Genomic DNA, 20,053 nt, shown 5'->3' with positions numbered 1-20,053 from the left:
GAACGGCCAAGCAGGCAGGGGCAGAGGGCCTGAGGGTAGAGGGGGGTATTTCCCAGCTCACCTCAAACTCCAGGTACTCTTCCTTCTGCTTTAGCTCCTCATACTCCTTGCCCTTCACCTTCTTCTCAGGCAGTGAGGAGCGATGCTCCAGCAGCTCTGCTGACATTGTCTTGAACTTGGTCTCATGGTTCTTCACCTGCTCCTCCTGGGGAAGGGTGACACCATGTCAGTGCCTTGGTCTATCCCCCCGGTAGTGTGAGCTGGCCAGGGACAGAATAGGTTTTTCCCCTTATAGGTCCAGCCAAGGTCTCAGCTGCTGTTTCTGGGTTTGATTTTTTTTTCTAAATGGCAGGCAAAATCATAGGCCCTTGGGGGCTGTCTGCTCTCACCTTGTGGAGGGGCTGACTGCAGTCTTAAAGCAGAAGAATTTAATCCCTCTAAAACTAGGCTGGTGGTTTTTTTAAATCCTTTCTGCTCTATGAATATCTGCCCTGGCATGCATGAGTGCCAGCTAATCCCCCCAGCCAGTTGCCTTTCAAGATCCCTGTCAGGACCCTGCAGGTTGTGGTGTGGGACCATGTTCTCTTCCATGGTCTAACTATTGCTTTACTCCGGTCCCCACTGCCAGGAACAAGACCTCACTGTCTGCCCACAGCCTCAGTACCCCTTTGCTCTGTGAATCCCTCGGCCCTGCACCTCACTGGGAGGCAGTGGGGAGCATGGCACCACACAGGTCCCTCCACAGGGGAAAGTGCCACTGGGAGACCCAGGGGGTTTGTCCCATGCTCATGGTTGCCCCCACACCATGGCCCACCTGGGACAGCCTGGTGCACGAGCTGGGCAGCAGCGGGCGGCTGAACTTCTTCTGGGAGCCGATGGCTGCAGGGAAAGGGGGCGCAGAGAACATGGCTGCCACCACATTGATGCGTGTGATCCATGAGTGCATCTGTTCGGGGTTCCTAAGGAAAAAAGCCATACCACAGATGGGCTGTCTGTGTCAAAGACAGAGGGATCTGCCCTGCAGACAAGATCCAAATCCCCGAGACCTGGCCCTGGACAGCCATGGCACCCGGGGCTCTGCCCCCAGCAATCCTGTGCCCAGCAGTGTAAGAAGAAGAAAAGCTGGGCAAAGCTCAGCACTGACACCGGGTCCCTTTCCTTCCAGAAAGGGTCAGGACAGGAGAGAGCAATGTGGCCCTAAGCCCCATCCCACCCTACCCCCCAGTCAGACGAGCCCTTGCGTCCCAGCGTCGGGCCCAGCCAGTGATCCTGAGGGACTCACTGTGCTTGGAAGAGGAAGACCCTCCAGTCAGCTGTCCTGAGGTAGAAGACATTGGGTCGCTTGCTGTAGTCAGACGCCCGCGTGGCAAGCGAATGGTGGATGCTAATAGCATTCTTCAGCTCCTCTTCTGCCAGCGCCTTCCCTGGCTTATACTCCTCCTGCAAATCATGGGGAGTTTCAGAGCCAGCTCAGGGATGCAGCCCACCATGAGTCAGCTCTGTGAGGTTTCAGGTACTGCAGATTAGCACTGGCAGTGGCAGGTCTTAGAGACCACCCTCCACCAGCCAGCTGCGGGCTCTGCTTCCAACTCATCCTCCTCCCCGGGGAGAGGCTGCACAACCTGGGTGCATTGGCTTGGCAATAATACAGGGGCTGTTCCCCACTGCCCACAGCTGGGCAGCATGTATGCCTGCAGGGAACTGGATGTGCAGCCCAACCTCCCACCCAGAGCAAAGACCCCACTGCCCCCTGTCTCCCCAGCCAAGCCCCCTGCATGCAGGGCTCTCAGTTAGCAGCCGCTTTCACTGCTCAGGCTGAGCCACCCTGGGAACAGGGATGCCACCATATCCCCAAGCAATGGCTCAAGGATGCATAGTGCCGAGTTTGCTTAGGCCATGCTTTGCAATGCTGCTTGCTGGAGCCCCTCTCACAGCTGTGGAGACTGCCATGACCCACCCCCTGGGCTGGAGACAATCCCTCTCCCTGGTGCAGACACAGGTGGCTCTGCTACTGCCTACCTTCTGCAGGTAGAGAATCATCCCCTTCAGGATGGCATGGAAGGGCTTCCAGCCTCGCTTCCCTCGGGGTGCTGCCGGGGAGGAGAGAGCAGCTCAGACATCATCCTCAGCACTTAGTGGGGGGAAGGCAACCCCCATCCTCCTCCAGCCAGCCCTGCCACGACGCACGTCACCCCACCCCCGGGACGGGCAGCACGCCAGGACTGTCCCCGCGCACCTGAGCCCGTGCCGGCCTCGTGGCTGGCAGATGGTGCTGCTGGCAGGGGGCCGCCTGCCGCCTCCCGGGGCCAGCCCGCTGCGCTCCCGCCTCGCTGCTTGTGCTAGGATGCACCACTGCCTCCCCGCTCAGGGCGGGGGACGAGGCGGTGCTGCCTGCCAGGTAATGCTGGCTTTGGAGGGCGGCTGCATCTAATCAGATCTAGACGGCATTAGATGGCCAGGGCTTAGAGGGGATTTTACTGGGAATACAGTGAACATGCCTGGCAGTGCCCAACCAGCAGCAGCCTACTATGTGTCTTGTTTACCACAGCACAGGACACCTTCCTCCATCCCTGCAATCCTGTGGCAGGGATGCAGCCCCCGGGAATCCCACCCCAGCCCACCTCTCTGCCTGAGCTTTTCCCAGTGCTGTGGGCAGGGGCTGCTCTGCCAGCCTGCTTGGCCTCTGCCTGGCCCTGATGGTGGAGGCGAATGGGCAAGGAGAAGCTTTCCAGCTCCCCAGCCTGAGAGCTGAATTATGCCTGGCACATACAGACAGAGAGGACACAGGGGGCTGATTCTGAAGCCTGGCATGATGTTACCTGCTACCATTAGATATCATACAGTGACTCCTGCCCTGCTTAGCCCTGTTTAGTTTCTGGAGCTCACTGGTGCCCTCTTGCCCCAAGTGCCTCCCATGGGCTCCCCGGCACCTACTTTTCTTGCAGTCAGGATCAGCATGGATCTTGCGGACTAACAGCCCGTGCTTGTAGGTGGCAATGCTGGAGTCCTGGGAGAAGTCCAGAAAGGGGTTACTGCAGCTGCTGATGCGCTTGATGGATTTTGGGTTGGGGTCTGCCAGTTCCGAGAGGGACTTTCTCAGCTCCTCCTCATCTCTGACAATCACAAATTTGGGTGGGGAAAGAGTTTGTTACCTTGCTGGGGACAGCAAATACCAAGTTCCCCGCTGGCTGTTCCAAGTTCCCCACTGGCTTCTGAAAGGGAAGCCAGGAGCAGCAGGCCAGGATGAGCAGTCTCCCACCACCACTGGTGAGCATCCCAAACCCAGCCATGCCCATGTGCCCCGTCCCTCTACGCAGCTAGGGTGATGCCTGGCCCCTCGAAAGACAGGGCATTGCGGTGTCTGCTGCCAATTCAGGGTGGGGCACCTGCCTACCCCAGGGACTGAGGAGCCCTTTTTTTGGCCAGGGATGGGACTGACACCAGCCAGGCTGATGAGCCAGGAGCCATGGAGGAGCAGCACCCCAGGGCTTGGCATTACCAGGGCTCCCCAGGCCATGGTGTACAGGCTTACAGGTCACCAGCTGGTCGGAAGAAGGGTTTAGAATGGAACTCACCCACAAAGAGAGACCCAGGCTGTGGTCCCCACACCTTCAGGGTGGCAGCCAGACTATGGGGCCCCAAGCCAGAAGCGAAGGGGTGCAGGGAGACTGTGGTGGGAAGGCCTCGGGTAGTACCAGCTGAGGGTAGGAGCAGATGTGGGCAGTATGTAGGCAGCTCTGTCCCACCAGGCCATGGCTCCTCACTGTGGGCAGGCTGCACTGGTGCTGCTCCCCCCAGCCTGCATGAAGATGTGGGAGCCCAGAGCTGCTGCCTCCCCCCTCCCTCAGCCGCTCGCTGCTAATTAAACCCCTCAGCATCTGCCGGCGTCTCCATGGCAGCGGCCGAGTGCATCGCTCAGCGCTGGGTACCACTGGGCTGATTAATCCCTGCAGCGCAGGCGCTGCCGCTTCTGCTGCTGGAGATGGCAGCTGTGGGCGAGGGTGCGGGCACCCTGTGGGGCCCCAGCACAGCCACAGCACCCCCAGAGCCTGCCTACTCCCACCACGGGCATGGCCACCAAGCCGCAGGAAGCTGGCCTTAGCTAGCTTTCTCTCAGCGTGCTGGGGAAGGTGTTGAGGGCAGCGAGGGGTACGTTGCCTGCAGCCCCAGCCCAGTCCATCCCAAGCTCCCTCTCCTTCCCAAATCATCACAGGGGCACCTGAACTGCAGCATCATGGCTCGTGGGGCCTCTGGGGCTGGGTGGCCTTACTGCCCGCCCAGCGCCGGGCGGCAGCACCTCCCGTGGGGGTACTTACATGGCCCACTGCAGCTTCTCGTTCTTGATGGAGCCGTACAGTGCCTGCAGAGAGAAGAGCAGGGGGGTCAGCAGGAGAGTGGTGCCAAGATGGGGGGCTGCTCCAGGGAACAGAGAAGGCGCACCAGACTGGCTCAGGGGTACTGGAGCTTAAGGTAATCCCCCGTCAGTTTGTCCTGATCCAGCCCTGTCCTGGCTGGACCAGCTGGTGGACCTTGTTTTAGGGCTACTGACATCACTGTAGATACTGCTTCTCCTGGGCACCATGGGACCTGCAACCCCAAGCACATTCCAGGCATGGTGCTGGGGATGGGCCTGGCATTTTCTCCTTTCTTTCCCTTCCACTCTATCTCCCTGTGACAGTGCTACAGCATTAGCAGCATAATGGTGAGGCACATCAAACATTTCCAAGTGCTTGGGAGAGCTGTTTCTCCCCACTACAAGGTGTTCCAGGCTGGTAAAAGCAACAGCATTCAGGAGGCCTGAGTCCAAGGAGAGCAAGGTTTTGGGATGGACTTTGATGGTGCCTGCCTTCACCCTGCTCAGTGGGACCTCAGTCTGCTCCAGGGCCCTCAGCAGCTTCATGACACAACAGACCGTAGCCAGCAACCCTGCTGCTGTCAGCCATCTGCCCTGGGCTAGCAGAGATGGGCTCATGGCAGCACCCAGGACTCCCCAGCAATGCATTGCTCTCGCAGGAGCACACTTCAGCTTTGGGACAGACTTCAGCATGGCACTGGCCCAGCACTGGCAGAGACCCTGGCATGCTGTCATTCATGAGGCCCCCAGAGGACACTGTGGCTGGTCAAGGTAGGGTGGGCTGTTGCTGCTTGGAGTGGCTGTGGCCTGGCCCTGCCCCTCCACAGCACCCTCAAGCACCTTTCCTTCCTTGGGGACCCAAACACCACCAAGCTGAACAAAGCAGGACCCAATGCCCATACTTCAGCACAGGAGCAAGACAAGCCTGCCTGCAGCAGGATACTCCAGGGCCCTGCTCCCAAGTGTTTGTTCGGTCCGAGCTGGGTGCAAGCCAGCAGTACTCAGTACAGCTCTGCAATCAGAGAGGCTCCAGAGAGGGTTTCAACACAGTGCTCACAGAGGGCTTTGGAGCACGATCTGGAAGGCATCATCCTCGGAGGAAAATAATTGAGTCTTGCACAGGCTGTTCATGCAGCTGTCAACATCCATCACTGGGCCGGAGACTGCTGCTGAGAGATCTTGCTGGTGGCTGAGAAAGTACAACTGGAGGCGTGTAGGAGCCTAGGAATGCTGGCCAGAACACAGGCCCCAGCGGTGTCTGGGGAAGGGACATCCATCACTCCCAAGAGGTGCAGCAGCCAGGACGGAGCAGGAACCCAGCTCCTCTTGCACTTTCCTGCTGGGGAAATGCTGGCAATAGCACCAGTTTGTTTCTCGGAGGAGGGAAGGGATCGTCCTAGTCTAGCAGGCAGAAACTAGGGTTCAGTTGTCTCCTGGGAAGTCAGGATGCCTATAGAGGGGTTATGGCCTCAGAGCCTGAGAGAAAATTTGACTCCAGTCCCATTCAAGCAGCCCCGGTGCTGGAGGGGCAGGATGCTGAGTTGTGAGCAGGAGGTACCCATCAGTGGGCTGGCAGCAAGAGGAGAAGAGAGACTTAAAGAAGAGCCTGGAGGGAAAAAAACAATCCAAAGCCTTGCAGAACATAACCTGGGAGTGGAGCAGGGGGGTAAGCAGGCATCTCAGAGCAATGTAGATAATAAGGAGTCACCATGGGAAACAGAAGAGAAGGGATCTTACTCACTGCCACAGATGCAGCTGAAAAATGCCGAAAACGAACGGACACAAAAAGGAGACTAAAAAAAATGGCACAAAGAAGTGGGGACTGGAAACGGCAGAAAAGCACCTTGGAAAGAGTGGGCAGAATGGGACACATGGCTTGGCTTCTACCTGGCTCAGTGGCAATACAGAGAGGTGTCATCTCCCTGCCCCCAAGGAAGGGAGATGTGAGCCAGCTGAGCTGGGATTTTGGAGGGCAGGGCAAGGTGCAACACTGGAGAGGACCCCAGCCCCATTCAGGGCTTGCAGGAGGATTACTGCTAAATGCAGAGTGAATGAACTGATACCAGAAGATGCTCGAGGAGTAATTCTGGATGGCACATTGCCGGATAACAGCCTGGCAGAGTACTGCATTACAAAAACCTGGGCTCTGTCGGCGAGTAATTCAAAGGCTGAACAGCCTTGCGGCTTTCAAAAGCTCCAGCTGCCCTGCTACAAGCCCTGACAGCATGCCACCAAGCCCGTGTCCAGCAGGGGCTGCCAAGTACCCCAACTCAGAGTCAGGGAGCAGGGCTTGCTCAGCACTCCTGTGCAGGGAGACAGTGAGAAGCAAACAGGGAGACTGTGGGGATTGAGAGGGCAATGCAAAACTTTATGTCTACACTTAAATCCTGCCAAGACTCTGCTTGGCTAAATGCCAATCCCAGCCAACACCAATCTCAGAACAAAGCTGGTGGACTCAGCCTTGGTCTTAGCCACAATGCCCACCCTGCTGTTCTGGTACTGTACCAGAACAACTGCCCGTCAGTCTACTGAACTCTGTGCTCTTTGGTGTACAGACTGTTTCTGCTGGGGAAGCACGGGATATGCAGGCTCCTGAAGCCTAACTCACAACCATGTCAGCAGAGACCAGAGACACCAAACCAGCAGGTCTCTCTCTCCAGGTTCTCTTTGCTCTGTGGTTTGATTCCTCCTGGGCCGAAAGGACAGCACCTCTTGGTATCTCTGCGCTTGCAAGCACTGCCCAAGAGAAAGCTGGGCACTGGCCAAATGCCACTATGGACGACCCCAAGCATGGTTGGGGTTTTTTGCCATTGTTGAGTTATGAGCTCACTGCTGCAGCATGCCAGGCCAGCCAGCCAGCTCTGCCCTAGACATGCGCAATACTGAAGAGACCTAGGAATATACTGTCCCAGTGGGATTTCTAACTGAATCAACAACATCTTTCTTTGGTGCCCTCGCTCCCAAAAGCAGGCTGAGAGGATGTCCCAGAGTCCTGCTATAGCAAATGTCTCAAGGAGAGGTGAGGGGCTGCACTGGGCAAGAGGCAGGTGGCTCTGATGCTCCAGCCCAGCCATAGTGCCAGCCCTGCTGGGGACAGCCCTATGGGAGCAGGGCAGGGAGAAGACAGCCCCCTTCAACTCCTCAGCTCAGACCAGAGCAGAGGCAAGATTCAGTGGTGGTTTGGGGAGCTGGGTGACAAGCTGGCCTGGACACAGCTTTGGCACAGGATTGTACTGAGAGCTGTAGCCCAGCACTCAAGTAACAGATGAAGGTTAACGCAGAAATTTAGGCATCTGGATAAAGGGTTTAACCCTATCTGGAGTGCCTCTTTTATGCAGCATAACTCTTACAGACACATCCCCTTTCCACTCTGCTAGTTCCTGTGCTAAACAACACAGTGCTCAGCTCTCTGCGCAGCAAGATGCCCTGTGCCTGTCAAGGCTCCCCTTCCTCTTGCCAGACCTGTGACCATCCACGGGTGCATGACATTCTTCAAGACAGACTTCACAGCCACCAAACACCCTCCCTGCAGTCATTCTCCCTCTCTCTGTGCATGGCAGCATTTCAATATGAGAGGTCAATTGCTGGCTTTCCCCAACTTTTCCTTAGCAAAATATCTTCTCTACACCCAGCCATAAAGCTCTGTGAGGTCCCCCAGGCACACAGACCCCCCCCCAGCTCTGCAGATACAAACAGCTGGGTCAGATCAGGGCTGTACGTTAAATGGAACTGTACCTATGTTGGGTCAGTAATTCACCTTGGCAGCCCCCCCTACACCGTCACTGCCTGTACAGCACGCACAACCCATGCTCAAGAACAACTCATCACCTGGCACACACCAGCCCCTGCTGCGCACATCCCGTGTGTCCCTCCTCCCCTCCACTGCAGAGGGGCTCCAGTGTGCACAGAGCAGAGTGACTTGGGAACAGACTTTTTTCCCTGTAGAATGGGCTGCAACTGGGACAGTGTCCTGTGCATCACCTTCCACCCTGCTGCAGTCAGTAATGGACAGCTGCCTATCCCAGCCCCATACTTTCAACTCAGTAACATCTAAGCTGCACCAATCTCTTTTAAAATATTTAAAACCTTCCTTGCCCAGGCAGCTATTACTCCCAGGACAGCAGACCCCTCTATCCCTCCCAGCACAGCCCCACAGCGCGGGAAGCAGCGACCGAGCATCTCCCAACTGCATGTTTCCAACCGAGTGCGTCACAACTTAATGCTGCCCCCAGACCGTACTGCGCTATGACAGCATCGCGGCTTGGCACGGCCCCGATGGCCCCGCCGGGCTTGTTCTGGCCACGGGGGCGGCCCAGGTAGCTCTGGGGTACCCCTGCCTGCTCTGCCCCAACCTGCCTGAGAGGAGGGGGACGATGTAGACTCTTCTCCCGCTGCTACACCAGAGCAAGGCACCCGACCGAGGCAGGACGCGCCCAGAGACAGCCTGTTCGCTTCTTCCCACCCAGGACCGACGCGCACCAGCCTAACATCTCCAAAACGGATGCCGGCTCACAGCGAGCAAGCTCTTGGCAGTAAAAAGCCCTTTTTTGTCCAGGCTGCCACTCCTTTCTCTCCAGCTCCGCTCGGCTGGGAGCCGGGGCTGCGGCGCTGTCCCTCCGCGCTGCCTTGCGGCTCTCCCCGTCGCCCAGCTGGGTGCCAGTCTGCCCTGGCCGGGCTGGCACGGCACGGCACGGCGCAGCTCAACCCTTGGCAGGGAGCCCGCAGAGCTTGTCACTTATGCTAAGCTGGAGGGCTGGTCCCAGCGGTACGGCTCTGTCCTGGATTCCTCTTGCAGCGATGTTTTCGAGCAAGCGTTGCTGTCAGACCACGGTAAGCGGCGCAATGTCACCCAGGTCTTGCCGCGCTCCCGCAACCCCTGTGCTCGGGGTCGGATGCGGGAAGGACGGCAGGGCTGGGGAGGGGATCCTCGGGCGGAGGGGCGGGCTGGTGGGGGCCCGGCTCCGCAGAAAGCAGGCAGGAGAGGGAGATGGGGCTGGCTGATCGCTACATCCATACCAGGGCTGAGGCTCTTCCAGCGGGCGGGACGGCGGCTGTCCGGGCACGTCCGCCTGCCCATGTCCCCGCCGGGGCGCAGAGCGCTGCGCATCCCTCCGCGGAGCCACCCGCTCCCCCGGCCCGCCGCTTACCGGCTTCTTCTTGCGACGGTTCTGGAGGCGGCTGACCACCAGGTCGGTGTAGAGCACCGGCTTGAGAGTGCGGGAGCGCTGGGGCCAGCCGTAGCAGAAGGTCTCCGCGCCGCGGTAGTTGCGCCCGTAGCGCACCGAGCACATGGAGCGGGACCGCATGCGCCCCGCGCTGCTGTTGATGCTGTTGACGCCGATCATCCTGCCGCCGGCGGCGGGGGGGCGGCGGGGCGCCCGGCGGCCCTGCCTGCCCTGCCCTGCCCGGCCCTGCCCTGCCGCCGCGGCCGCTCCGCCGCCGCCGCCTGTTGAAGCGGGGCCGGGCCGGGCCGGGCTCGGCGGCGGCTCCCGACAGAGGCGGGGCCGCCCCGCCCCGCCCGCCGCAGCCCATGGCGACCCGCGGCAACCGGCCGGGCCGGGCCGAGCCGAGGGGCTGGCGGCGGGCACCCCACCCGCGGGGGACGGCATCTCACCCGCGGGGACACATCCCACCCGCGGGGATAGATCCCACCCAGGGGGACAGCATCCCACCCGGGAGGACGGCATCCCACCAGCGGGGACAGATCCCACCCGCGGGGACAGCATCCTTGGTGCTGATGCCACGAGAGTTGATGGAGCTGCCCCCGCTGCATCAGCTGGCCGTCCCTGCCTCCTCTCCGCGGAGGTCCAGCAGGTGGCTGGACCCTCCTGGGCTCTTGTGGGGCTGCGGTGGTGGCATCTCCTGGGCTCCAGGGGCTGGGTGGCATCTCCACCCGGTTCCATCTGGGCAGGCTTCAGAGCTGCTGCTGCAGCCCTGTCCACCCCAGAGACCTATAAAGCTGGTAGGAGATGGGCCCAGTGGAGATGTGCTCAGACCTTCCATCTTCAGTGTCCACCTCAAGCTTAACACTCCTGCCTGTCCCTCACAGGTCAGGCAGTAGCTAGAGCCACCCAGCTGGTTACAGGCAGGACGGAGATGCTTCAGGCAGCTGCTTCTGTGAAGATGCAAAGAGCTGGGCATCCTTGCAGAAGGCCAGGATCGATGCGTAATTTAGTTAGGCTTGACTGAGCAGGAGATGCAGCCAGTGGAGAGGGGGAAATTTTCCACTCTATCCTAACTGCTTGGCATAACTTCTGAGGGAGGGGGCATGGGTGCCTGGCACATCAGATGTGTTGGGCTGCCCCTGAGGCTGGGGGGAACCAAGGGAGCCGGGGCAGGGCAGCATATTGCTCCCAGGGGAAACAGGCAAAAAAAAAATAGCCCAAGGGATTAGACTGAGCAAGCGTTTCTGTGATTATAGCTCAGAGGTGGGAGCCAGGGCTTTCTTCCCACATTACTAATCACTTACCCAGCACTCTGAGCGTCTGAGCCCTGCTGTTGTGCCTCCAAGCTGGAAGGTGGGGGCCCATCCTACCTTCCTCCCCCGAGGACCCGACTGCATTGTCAGGCTTAATTCATTAACATCTGTGACGTGCTCTGGGCTTCTAGGCTGGAAGGCAGCACAGATTTGCCTCATTCCTGCAATTGCTAAGCAGTGATGGGGAGAAATTGGGCCTGATTTAGTCCTACTGCTTTTCTGCCAGCCAGTAAAGCACAAGGTTAAACTAAAAGAGTAAGGAAGATGGGGATGAGCTAAGGCTCCACAAAGTGATCAATCTTGTAAAGGTCAAATCCACATCTGAAATATAACAGACAACCAGCAACAGTGAGTGAAATCCCAGGGGGCCTGGGCTAAAATCACACTGTCAAGAGAAAAACAACATCTCAAGAGCTAACCAAAATACCACCAATTCCAGGATGACCTGCTTCACCTCCTTCCTTCTGTATGGGCAGTGCCTTCATATGGCCACAGGAGTTCAGGTCCAAGCCTGCAGATGCAGGCATCTTCAGGCATGGCATTATATGGGTTCTTACATCCCTGGCATGGCTCCATGCCTGAGGGAGGGAGGGCAGCCGTTTCTGCAGAGTATAGTTCTCCAGAGGAGCTTCCAGAGCCACAGGAAAGGGTTTCCAGCAGCAGTGCCAGTAAGGCATCACTGCCTTAGCTTCAGCAGCAGTGCTGTGCAGGGTATGGTGAAGCACTGTCAGTGAGGGGGATGTGGTGCTCAGCTGTGAAAGCTCTTAAAGTGTTTTCATTGCTTCTGCATAAAACTGGGATTGTTTACATGTATTAGCTAGTAGCAGATAAAGTTCTCATCTGACTCAAGCTGCCACAAGCTCTCAGGCATCACGCTGTGTTTGTCTTGGGACTCCCCCTGCAGCCAGAGACAAGAGGAGTGCTCAGGCTTCCTGTGGGTCTATTCCTGATGGTGTCCCCAGAGTCAAAGGGGACAGCGGCCTTGTGCCCCTGCAGCCACCTAGGTCCTGTCTTGCTGCCCCCATTCCCGGGCGGTGAGATTCCCTGTGGACGAGAGCCACTTCCAGCCCTCCAGCTTCGAAGTTCGAGCGGTAGCAGCCTGCACTATCTACCTAGGCAGGCTTGGAAGAGCCCCCAGGACCTTTCTTCTGTGCTGCTGGAGCTGCCCAAGACCCAGCCTTGAGCTTTGGGAAGCTTCTGCAAAGCCTGCCAGCCCTTCCTCTCTCCTGCTACCCTTAGGAAATGCATGTGCTCCTGGAGCACTAAAATTAGCCAGACAGCTGTGTGGCACGCCTGCACAGGAGCCTCAGTCCCCAAGCACAGCCCGCCAGCTAGGTCTGCCAAGGAGGCAGCATCCTTCCCAGGGTAACAGGGCTAGTGAGCCTGTCCCCATTTGTCTGCTCCCTCAGCCTGTGTGGGAACCAGAGCACCAAGCAGCCAAAAGCACTGGGCAGAAGGGAAAGAGGGTCTTCTCTGTTTGAGCCTGGCAAAGGCTGCCCAAGAGAGGCACAAGCCCTCCTTGCCAGTCCTCCCCCTGGCACAAGCCAACAGCACTTTCCCCATCTCACCTGCCCTGTGGCCCCACTCCGCCTTGCACAGGCAGGGGGTTCCCCAAGTGGAATGGTGTTCCAGGTGAGGAGCTGCAGCCTGCCCCATGTGAGGTTTCTCACACTGCCTTTTACTCCCCCTTCCCAGCATGGCTTCTGTACAGAGGCGGCTGAAAAGCGGCAGTGGGAAGCACCACAGCTGCAGAGGGAACAGGCCATTTTTAGCAGAGCAGACTCCCAGCTGCTGCTGGGCCATGGGCAGAGCTGTGTGGGGCTGTGCTGCAGCACTGCAGCCTCCCCCACTCCCTTACACCCAGCAAAGGTCTCGGCCCCTGCCTATAAGAGAAAGCTTGTACCTTTGTGGCACTTCCTCACTCCTATTTCCCAGTGATCTGACGGGGTAACTTGATCTCACATGTTTAAACTGCTGGTACTTTTAGGGGTGAAGTTTAACAGGAACAGGGCAATGCCTCAAGTGCTGGTAGCCCACTGTGGGGCACCAGGGGTGCAAAGGGCGTGCACTGAGGGGTCTGTGGAGCTTGGATACTCCAAAGTGCAGCAGCACTGAAGGGCAGGGGTTCAGGGTCCACATTTTGGATGTTTCCATCCATTTTGGGTGCTTAAAGCCTTTTATGGAGCTGGGTTTAAAATGATAGGAGAATTTTTCCCGAGTAACTCCTTTTACTGGCGAAGCGTGGGCTGAGAGGGAGGACAGCCCTATTGAGAACTGCTGGTAACCCCTTAATGATGGGGTGAGCGACACAGCCAGGAATAGACCCACAGAGGCTGAAAAGGGAGCTCAGCTTTTCACCCTCTGTTGCCTTTTTTCCTCAGCCACCTCCCCCCATTGTAGCTCCAGCACCCTGTGGGAACCCATTTTCCACATCATGAGTATTTTCCAACTGTAGCGCTTCACCAACAGCAACGGTTTCTGCCTGGCAGACCCCATGGGATCTAAGCCTATTCCCAGGGTCTAAGACAGGGAGACAGCAGCTCAGAACACCCTCCTGAGAACAGGCGATGCCAGAGAAGCACAGCAGTCCAAGGCCAGAGGTGCTTGCTGAACACTGCCCTCCCTGGCCAAGTCCCTCTGGGAAATGGGTTAGGCAGGGAGAAGGCAGGAGACCCTCAGTCACACCAGTGTGGTGAGTTCCCAGCTTTGAGGCTTTAACCTGTAGCCCACCATCCCCACTTCCATGCCTTGCCCATGTCACCTCTGCCACCAGAGATGGCTCCAGTCCCAGGGCCTGGCCAAAGCTTTGGGCTCCAGTGCTTCAGGGAGCCAGGAAGGGCTGAGTACCATTGTGATGATGCCATGAAGCCTCTGGCTGCAGCTGGGCAAACCAACCTTAGGAAGCTGCCCCATGTCTGTGGGAGTAAGCTCCCTTGCCTGTGATACCAGCACAGCAAGAGCAGTGAGGGAATCAGGATCCCAATCGGAGCTCCAGTGTTCCTCTGGGGGAACAGGACAGCCCATGTTCCCCTCAGCAAGGCAGGGGGAAAACTGTAGGCCCAGGGACCATCACTGTTCTTGCATGTTAATGCATCTTGCATTCATAGCATCCCAGTGTGATCCAAGTGTGATTCATAGTATCCCCATGTGATCCAGCCCAAAGCTCTCACTTTTGCTCCTCCTGCTTGGCTGGCCAGGGAGAACAATTGAATTTACCTTGAGCAAATCCTTGGGGAAGTCAGTGCCTCCATTGAGTCCCTCCAAGTTGCCAATGAAGTCAGAGCAGGACATTCTCTTCCCAATATTCTGGGGGAGCCAGGGGGAGAGAAATGTGGGGGTTACCTTTGGGACAGAGATCAGTAGTGGCTGGAGCAGGTCCCACAGCCCAGGAACAGACACCCATCTCTGCAGAGGGGTGAGGGACCAGCCAGGTATCAGGGAGGCTGCTTGCAGGTATGGGGAAGCTGCTGTCTTTACATAGACTCCAAGAATTTGAAATAGTCTCCCCACTCCCGATGGCAGCTGGTTTTGGAGTCTCATTCCCACCTTCCCTCCCTGTCCAATTTTCTCTTCTGTCCTCATCCCACCTCTACATTTTCCAGCTCATCAAGTCTCCCCCAAAGCCCCCCTCTCTCCTTCACCAGCTCCTCCTCTCATTCACCCTGTCTCCTCTCTCCTCACCAGACAGGTTAAGGGTGACCAGTGCTTGTGGACCCAGGGTCCCATGCCTTCTGCTCATGTGGCTCTGTCCTTCCAAGTCCTCACTCTTGCCCCAGCACCTATGGTTCAGGGTGATGGGCTCAGACAGGGGACAGACTGGGACAGTGGCAGTGTTAACTTACATGTCCATGCAGATCTGTGTTTAACAGCATCAGGGCACAGGTGAGGGTGTGGGCTCCATCTGCAGCACAAGCACAGGACAGGAATTAGAGCCCCCGGCTCAGCCCTGCAGCTGGTGCTCCAGACCCTTGGCATCTCAGGCAGGGCACGGGAGCTCTGAGCCTCCAAAATAGGCCTGAGCCCCTTCCTCCTGCCCCGGGCACAAGGAGCACACAGCAGTCAGTGTAGTGATGACAGCATGAGGGCAAGTAGGTAGGAGGTCGCTGAATTAAAGCTGGCCCCAAACCTGAGCATACAAATTCCCTTCCAACCCTGCAGCCCCTCCAGCCAGGCAGTGATGCTGTAGTTAATCCTGCAGAGCTCCTAGCATGGCAAGATAGGATCAGCACAGCCCTCTGCCAGCCAGGCAACCCAAACCTCACCTGTCCCAGAGCCAGCCCAGAGCAGACTCAGCAAGTGAGCACACACACAGGAGAGGTGCAAAGACATGAAACAGTACAAAGTGAGTATCTGTGCTCCCCAAGTGCCAGGTTCCCTGAGCTGAGGGTCTGAGAGCTGAGGTCTATTTGGTGAGGAGGGCCATCTCTTGCTTCCTGTGCTAATCTGCTCAAGGTCAGAAGTAAGGATGGGTTGAGTCCTAATTATGCATCATCCAATCAAAGCAGGCTTAAAAAAAAAAAAAATCTAAGCAGCTGTCATTTGAGGGAAATGACATCTCCGTAACCAGGGCTATCTTCTAAGGTGTCAGTATAGGCTCTCAGTTTGCTCTCCAGTTTCAGTTTGAGCATCTCGACTGAGCTGACAAACACACAGACTCCCTTGAAATACACATACACACACAGAGCCATGTACAGTTTCTTACCTTCTGAAGGGATGGCATTGGGATTACACTCATAATAGCGCTGCGAGAAATGAGCCAGCACTCGCTCTCGCTCTTGCGTCTCTCCCATCAAGGCCAGCTCTTTTAGAAAGGATCTGAAAAAGCAGCAGCAGTGTTGGTCACACATGAAGCCCACCAGCAGTTTCTCCAATCCCCCTTGCGCAGGAATGGAACTGTTCTTTCTGGTTTGGAGACCCCCCCTGTGTGCTGGATGAAGCCCCACTGTTTCACATCCCTCCCTCCCAATCCACTGTAGGACTCTCCTCCAAGCCCACATCCTGCTGGCACATTGCAGAGACCTACAGCCAGCCCCAGGAGCTACATCAGGAAAGGAGGTGGGGGTAACAACAGAAGAATTCGAGTTCAAGACCTGGAAAGCCAGGCCTAGGTGAACCTGACTGTCATCCGACTGCACTGACCATTGAGTTAAGACCGGGGATGCTCTTTCTTGGTTGTGTGGCTGAGAGATCACCTTGGGAATCACCCTCTCCTGTTTAAGAGGTAAGAAGATCTCCAGCTGGGGAGTCATGGGTTCTGCCTGCTCGTGCAGATCTCTGTGTGGTTGCAGAGCTGCAGAGGGCACGGTCTGTTGGGACCTCACTCTGGTGGCCACCACACACATGCACATGTACATACACTCAGTTCTGACCTGAGAGCCTGGTCCAGGCTCATCCCTGTGAACACGAAGAACTTCAGATATTCCCCTGCCACCATCCTGCTGAATTCATTGCTGAAATAGAAAAGGGGGAGAGTAAGAGTGGGATCAACCAAACTGTGGGGACAGCCAAAGGCACACAGGAGTTGGGTGGATTCTAGGAGGTTGGGAACTCCCCAGGGTTGCAGACGGTGTGCTGAGGACAGACACACCCCACAATCCCATGAAACTCAGAGAAGTCACCCAAAAATCCAATGGGAATACTGGGTATGTAAGAGAAAATGGAGAAACTAGAGCTGGAAGGGCTCATGAGAGGTCAGCTAGCCATCCCCCTACCCTAACCCCCTACTGAAGCATCCAAGATGCAGTCATGATAGGAAGGTACCAAAATCTGGATGTCTCTTAGGTTTTAAGACCTTCAGAGGTAACACCTGCTGCAGATGTAGCAGTCATGGGCTGTGAGAGCCTGCCAGCTGTTCCCTGCCAGCCTGGCACCCCGCAAGGGCAGCAGCTGTGGGTGCACCGCAGGCGAGACCCTTGCACAACGGAACATTCCTTGCTAATACCCACACGTACTTCTTCCCCAAGTGGCGAGCCACATCTGCTTTTTTAAAGCCATCCAGGTTGTAGAGCCTCTTGGCCAGGCGTTTGGCAGCCTCTAGGTCAGCCTTGTGCCCATTGGAAAGGGTGTCCGTGCTGCCCAGGACCAGATGCTCCACGCTGTCCATCTCCAACTCCGAGTCTGAAACCAGCTGGCTCTGGGGGTGGTCACTGCAATGGAAAGGGGCACTCCACGTTAGCCTACCTACAGATCCTCTGCTTGTTCAGCTTCTCAGGAAATGCAGATTCCTCACCCTGCTTTGGAGACTCACTACTCACTGCTGGGACCCAGGATGAACAACACTGGTCAGAGACACTCCAAGGTCAGGGCTGGGAGCTAAAGGAAGGTTTGGGGATGCAGCTAGAGGAGAGGTGGGGCGATGGAACAGCTCCAGTGACAGATGACAGGATCAAGACACCCAAATCCACATCCAAACTGGATGTACAACTGCTCCAAAGTCCCCCACTCTGAGCCTGTGAAACTGTATGTGTGGGCTCAGGCTCTGCCAAGCTCAGCTGTAGCAGAGGCTTGGAGCGGAAACGTGCACATCACATGCTGTCCTACAGATCCACACTCGTTTTTTAATCTGGACAAACTCCTCATGCTGCTCTCAAGCACAGTTTCTACCCGAGACAAGACAATTGTAATTTCTTCGTTCACCTTTTCCCACTCACTCACTTCAAAGCACTACACAGATGGCAAAGCCGAGGCAGAGCATGAAGATGAAGGAAAACCCCCCTGGCCTCCCAGCTCACAGTGGAGTGTACTGTCTTCTCCAGGCTACCCATCAGCTCTCAGCCCACCATGCCTTAAATGGCCACGTTAGGAGACACTCTTGGCTTGGCCCCCAAAGCAATCTGACTCAGCCATGCAGAAGTTATCCCAACTAAAAGCTGGTTGAATCTAATCAACAAGGAACGTTAAGCAACTCTGACCTCGCCCAAATTTTCTGGCAGCCCTTGCAATGTTCCAGTCTGATTTATTTTTAAAAGTCTCTAATTGAGTTTTAAGAGGCCTGCTCTCCTGAGCCAATTACCCAGGCCAATCTCCTTGAGGCTCTGCTTCTTTCAAGAAGGACAAGCCTCCTTTCTGCTCAGTGCTGCCTACCCCAGGGGAGCCCTCCGCAGCACTGACAGGCGTGTTAGCGTCCTGGGGGGCTCCCCCAGCTGATGTGCAGTGGGGGAAGCTGCACTGCACTCAAACCTGTGGGTCAGGCACTTCCCTGGCAAAAGCAACTCCAACATTCTGCAAGTCCTTGGGGAGATGCACTTTGCTCGGACCACCGCTGAGCTCAGCAGCGCCAGGCGGTGATTATGGTAAGATGTGGATGGGTGGCCCAGGGCAGATCTGTGCCCACTTGGCTTCAGTCCTCTCCAGGGAGCCCATCCATCACCCCATGCCATCCTGGGGGAAGCAGCCACGAGAGTGGTCACAAGGTCACTAGCAGCTCACCAGGTCTGAGTCCACCTGCTCTGAGGAGCTGTGCTGAGCAGGCAGCTTCCAGCATCCCTGTCCGCATCACCAGCACACCCCATGCTGTGTGCAAACCTCCAACCTGCCTAAAAAACTCTTCTCCTCCCAAAACAGAGCCACATCCAAAGGTGCAGCTGGCATGGGCCCTGGTGCCTGCTGCCCTCCAGCTGTGCCTACACTGTCTGGCAGAGCCAAAGCTGACCCGAGTGCTCAACAGCAGAACAGGCTGGGTGCTTCTGGGCCAGTGCTGGGCACACATCTCGGGTCCACTTCAGCTCCTTGTGTGGCTGCAGTCACTTTGACCTCAACCAAGGATACAGGTCACAGGTTCTTTTCTTCCCAGAAGCAGAGGAGATAAATTCATTCCAGCAACTGGCACCTGCCAGCCATGGGCTGCGATGACTGTATTTTTTGCTAAAACTCTTCATCTGCTATCACAAGGGCACAGGCACCGTTCCCTTCCCAGCCCAGCAGCTCCAATGGTGCTTTTCCAGCCAGAGGCTGAGCTACAAAACCCAAAGCCACCCATGCCCCAATTGCACCTCCAGAGCAGGAGGCTGCTCAGTCACCCTCTGAAGATCTTTTAATTCTTCTCGACCACCATCACTAAAACTCCTGATATGCTTTTGGACCTCACCTGTCCTGCCTGAGAGCTGTCCTCCCTCACATGGCTAGTTCCTGAAGCTCCCAGGGACAAACTCAGAGCTCTGAGTCTTCCTCCATGACCTCTCTTCCCAATCTGTGGTCCTCAGCCTTTCTACCTAGTGCTCAGCATCCAGGCATGGGGCCACTTACAAAATCTGTCTTGTCCTTCAAAACCTCTATGTCCCTGCAGGCTCCCAATCTGTGACTGCAATTCTTGCCTTGCTTCTTGTAATGGGCATGCAGTGATCTCAAGGCTTGGGTCTCAAAGTAGCTCTACCAGCGGGATCCGCTATTCCCTCCTTCACCAAGTCCCCACATTGATTTGGGGTTTTACATCATAAAACATAACCTTGCTCTCAGAATGAGGCACAACCCAACCGTGGCATGAAATAGGTTTTCTTCCATCACTCAAGCCACTCTCATTCTGTTAAATATGGACAATCAGCCTCAATAGACTCAGAGTGCCCCCCTTGTGGCACCTGTCTGTCACCACTCAATGCCCCAGCTAGCTTGGAGAATGTGCAGCTTAACAGAGAGAAAACCAAGAGGCCAATCCTCAAGCAAATGGAGAGCAGAGCAAGAGACACGTCTATGTCTGAGGCAATTGAGATGATGCTAATTTTCTTGCCAATGAGCTAATGTCTCAGAGTGGTTGTTTTAGTGTACTTTGTAAAGTGACATTCTAGTTTGGCTTGAAGAAACACTGAGATAATAGTTTTTACATTAGGTACACACTTAAGGAACAAAGATCAAATTCGGTACTGCACAAGTATCCTCAGACTGAAATAAGTCATGCCCGAGCAGACCCAGTGCTGGCTCATCCCTCTCCCCGCTGCCACCACTCACGTCATCTGGAGCACAGGTCCCCCTGTCACCTCAGAGGTGTTTGCTAGAGAGCCCAAGTCCCCTGACATGCTATGTCAGTCACAGCGAGGTACTTCTGGGGGTCTCTGCAAGGGAGGCATGTAGTCCAGATCAGGGCTTGCCCTGGGACAGAGGCTCTTCACTGACCATCTCCCACTCTAGCTCAGCAGAAGGACCACGTTGTGTTTCCAGCCCCGGGGAGCTGCTGCAGGACCATGGTCCTGCTCAGGGCCACCACACCACACACATTCCTTCTCCCAGGC

The 20,053-nt window shown here is 56.6% G+C and overlaps 1 protein-coding gene across 6 annotated transcripts in view; it reads right to left on the bottom strand.

Moving 5' to 3' along the window:
- The window catches only part of PSD (pleckstrin and Sec7 domain containing), a 48,765-nt gene that overhangs the window by 2,004 nt on the left and 26,708 nt on the right, over positions 1–20,053 (bottom strand). For 3 of the 6 annotated variants that reach the window (XM_032695611.1, XM_032695616.1, XM_032695612.1), the window contains 12 exons: positions 16,778–16,978; positions 16,202–16,282; positions 15,535–15,647; positions 14,675–14,733; positions 14,049–14,138; positions 10,824–10,964; positions 4,317–4,360; positions 2,935–3,113; positions 2,020–2,090; positions 1,283–1,440; positions 815–959; positions 62–205 (listed from right to left, as the gene is read on the bottom strand). In XM_032695611.1, coding sequence (XP_032551502.1) covers positions 62–205; positions 815–959; positions 1,283–1,440; positions 2,020–2,090; positions 2,935–3,113; positions 4,317–4,360; positions 10,824–10,964; positions 14,049–14,138; positions 14,675–14,733; positions 15,535–15,647; positions 16,202–16,282; positions 16,778–16,978 — 1,426 coding nt within the window. The remainder of the gene's footprint in view (positions 1–61; positions 206–814; positions 960–1,282; positions 1,441–2,019; positions 2,091–2,934; positions 3,114–4,316; positions 4,361–10,823; positions 10,965–14,048; positions 14,139–14,674; positions 14,734–15,534; positions 15,648–16,201; positions 16,283–16,777; positions 16,979–20,053) is intronic. The other 3 variants (XM_032695613.1, XM_032695614.1, XM_032695615.1) reach the window with 3 other exon arrangements.

Source organism: Chiroxiphia lanceolata, chromosome 8 (assembly GCF_009829145.1).
Source record: "Chiroxiphia lanceolata isolate bChiLan1 chromosome 8, bChiLan1.pri, whole genome shotgun sequence".
In the NCBI taxonomy this organism is placed as follows: Eukaryota; Metazoa; Chordata; class Aves; order Passeriformes; family Pipridae; genus Chiroxiphia; species Chiroxiphia lanceolata.
Note: the sequence above shows the minus strand (reverse complement) of the source record. Positions and strands in the feature narration are given on the sequence as shown.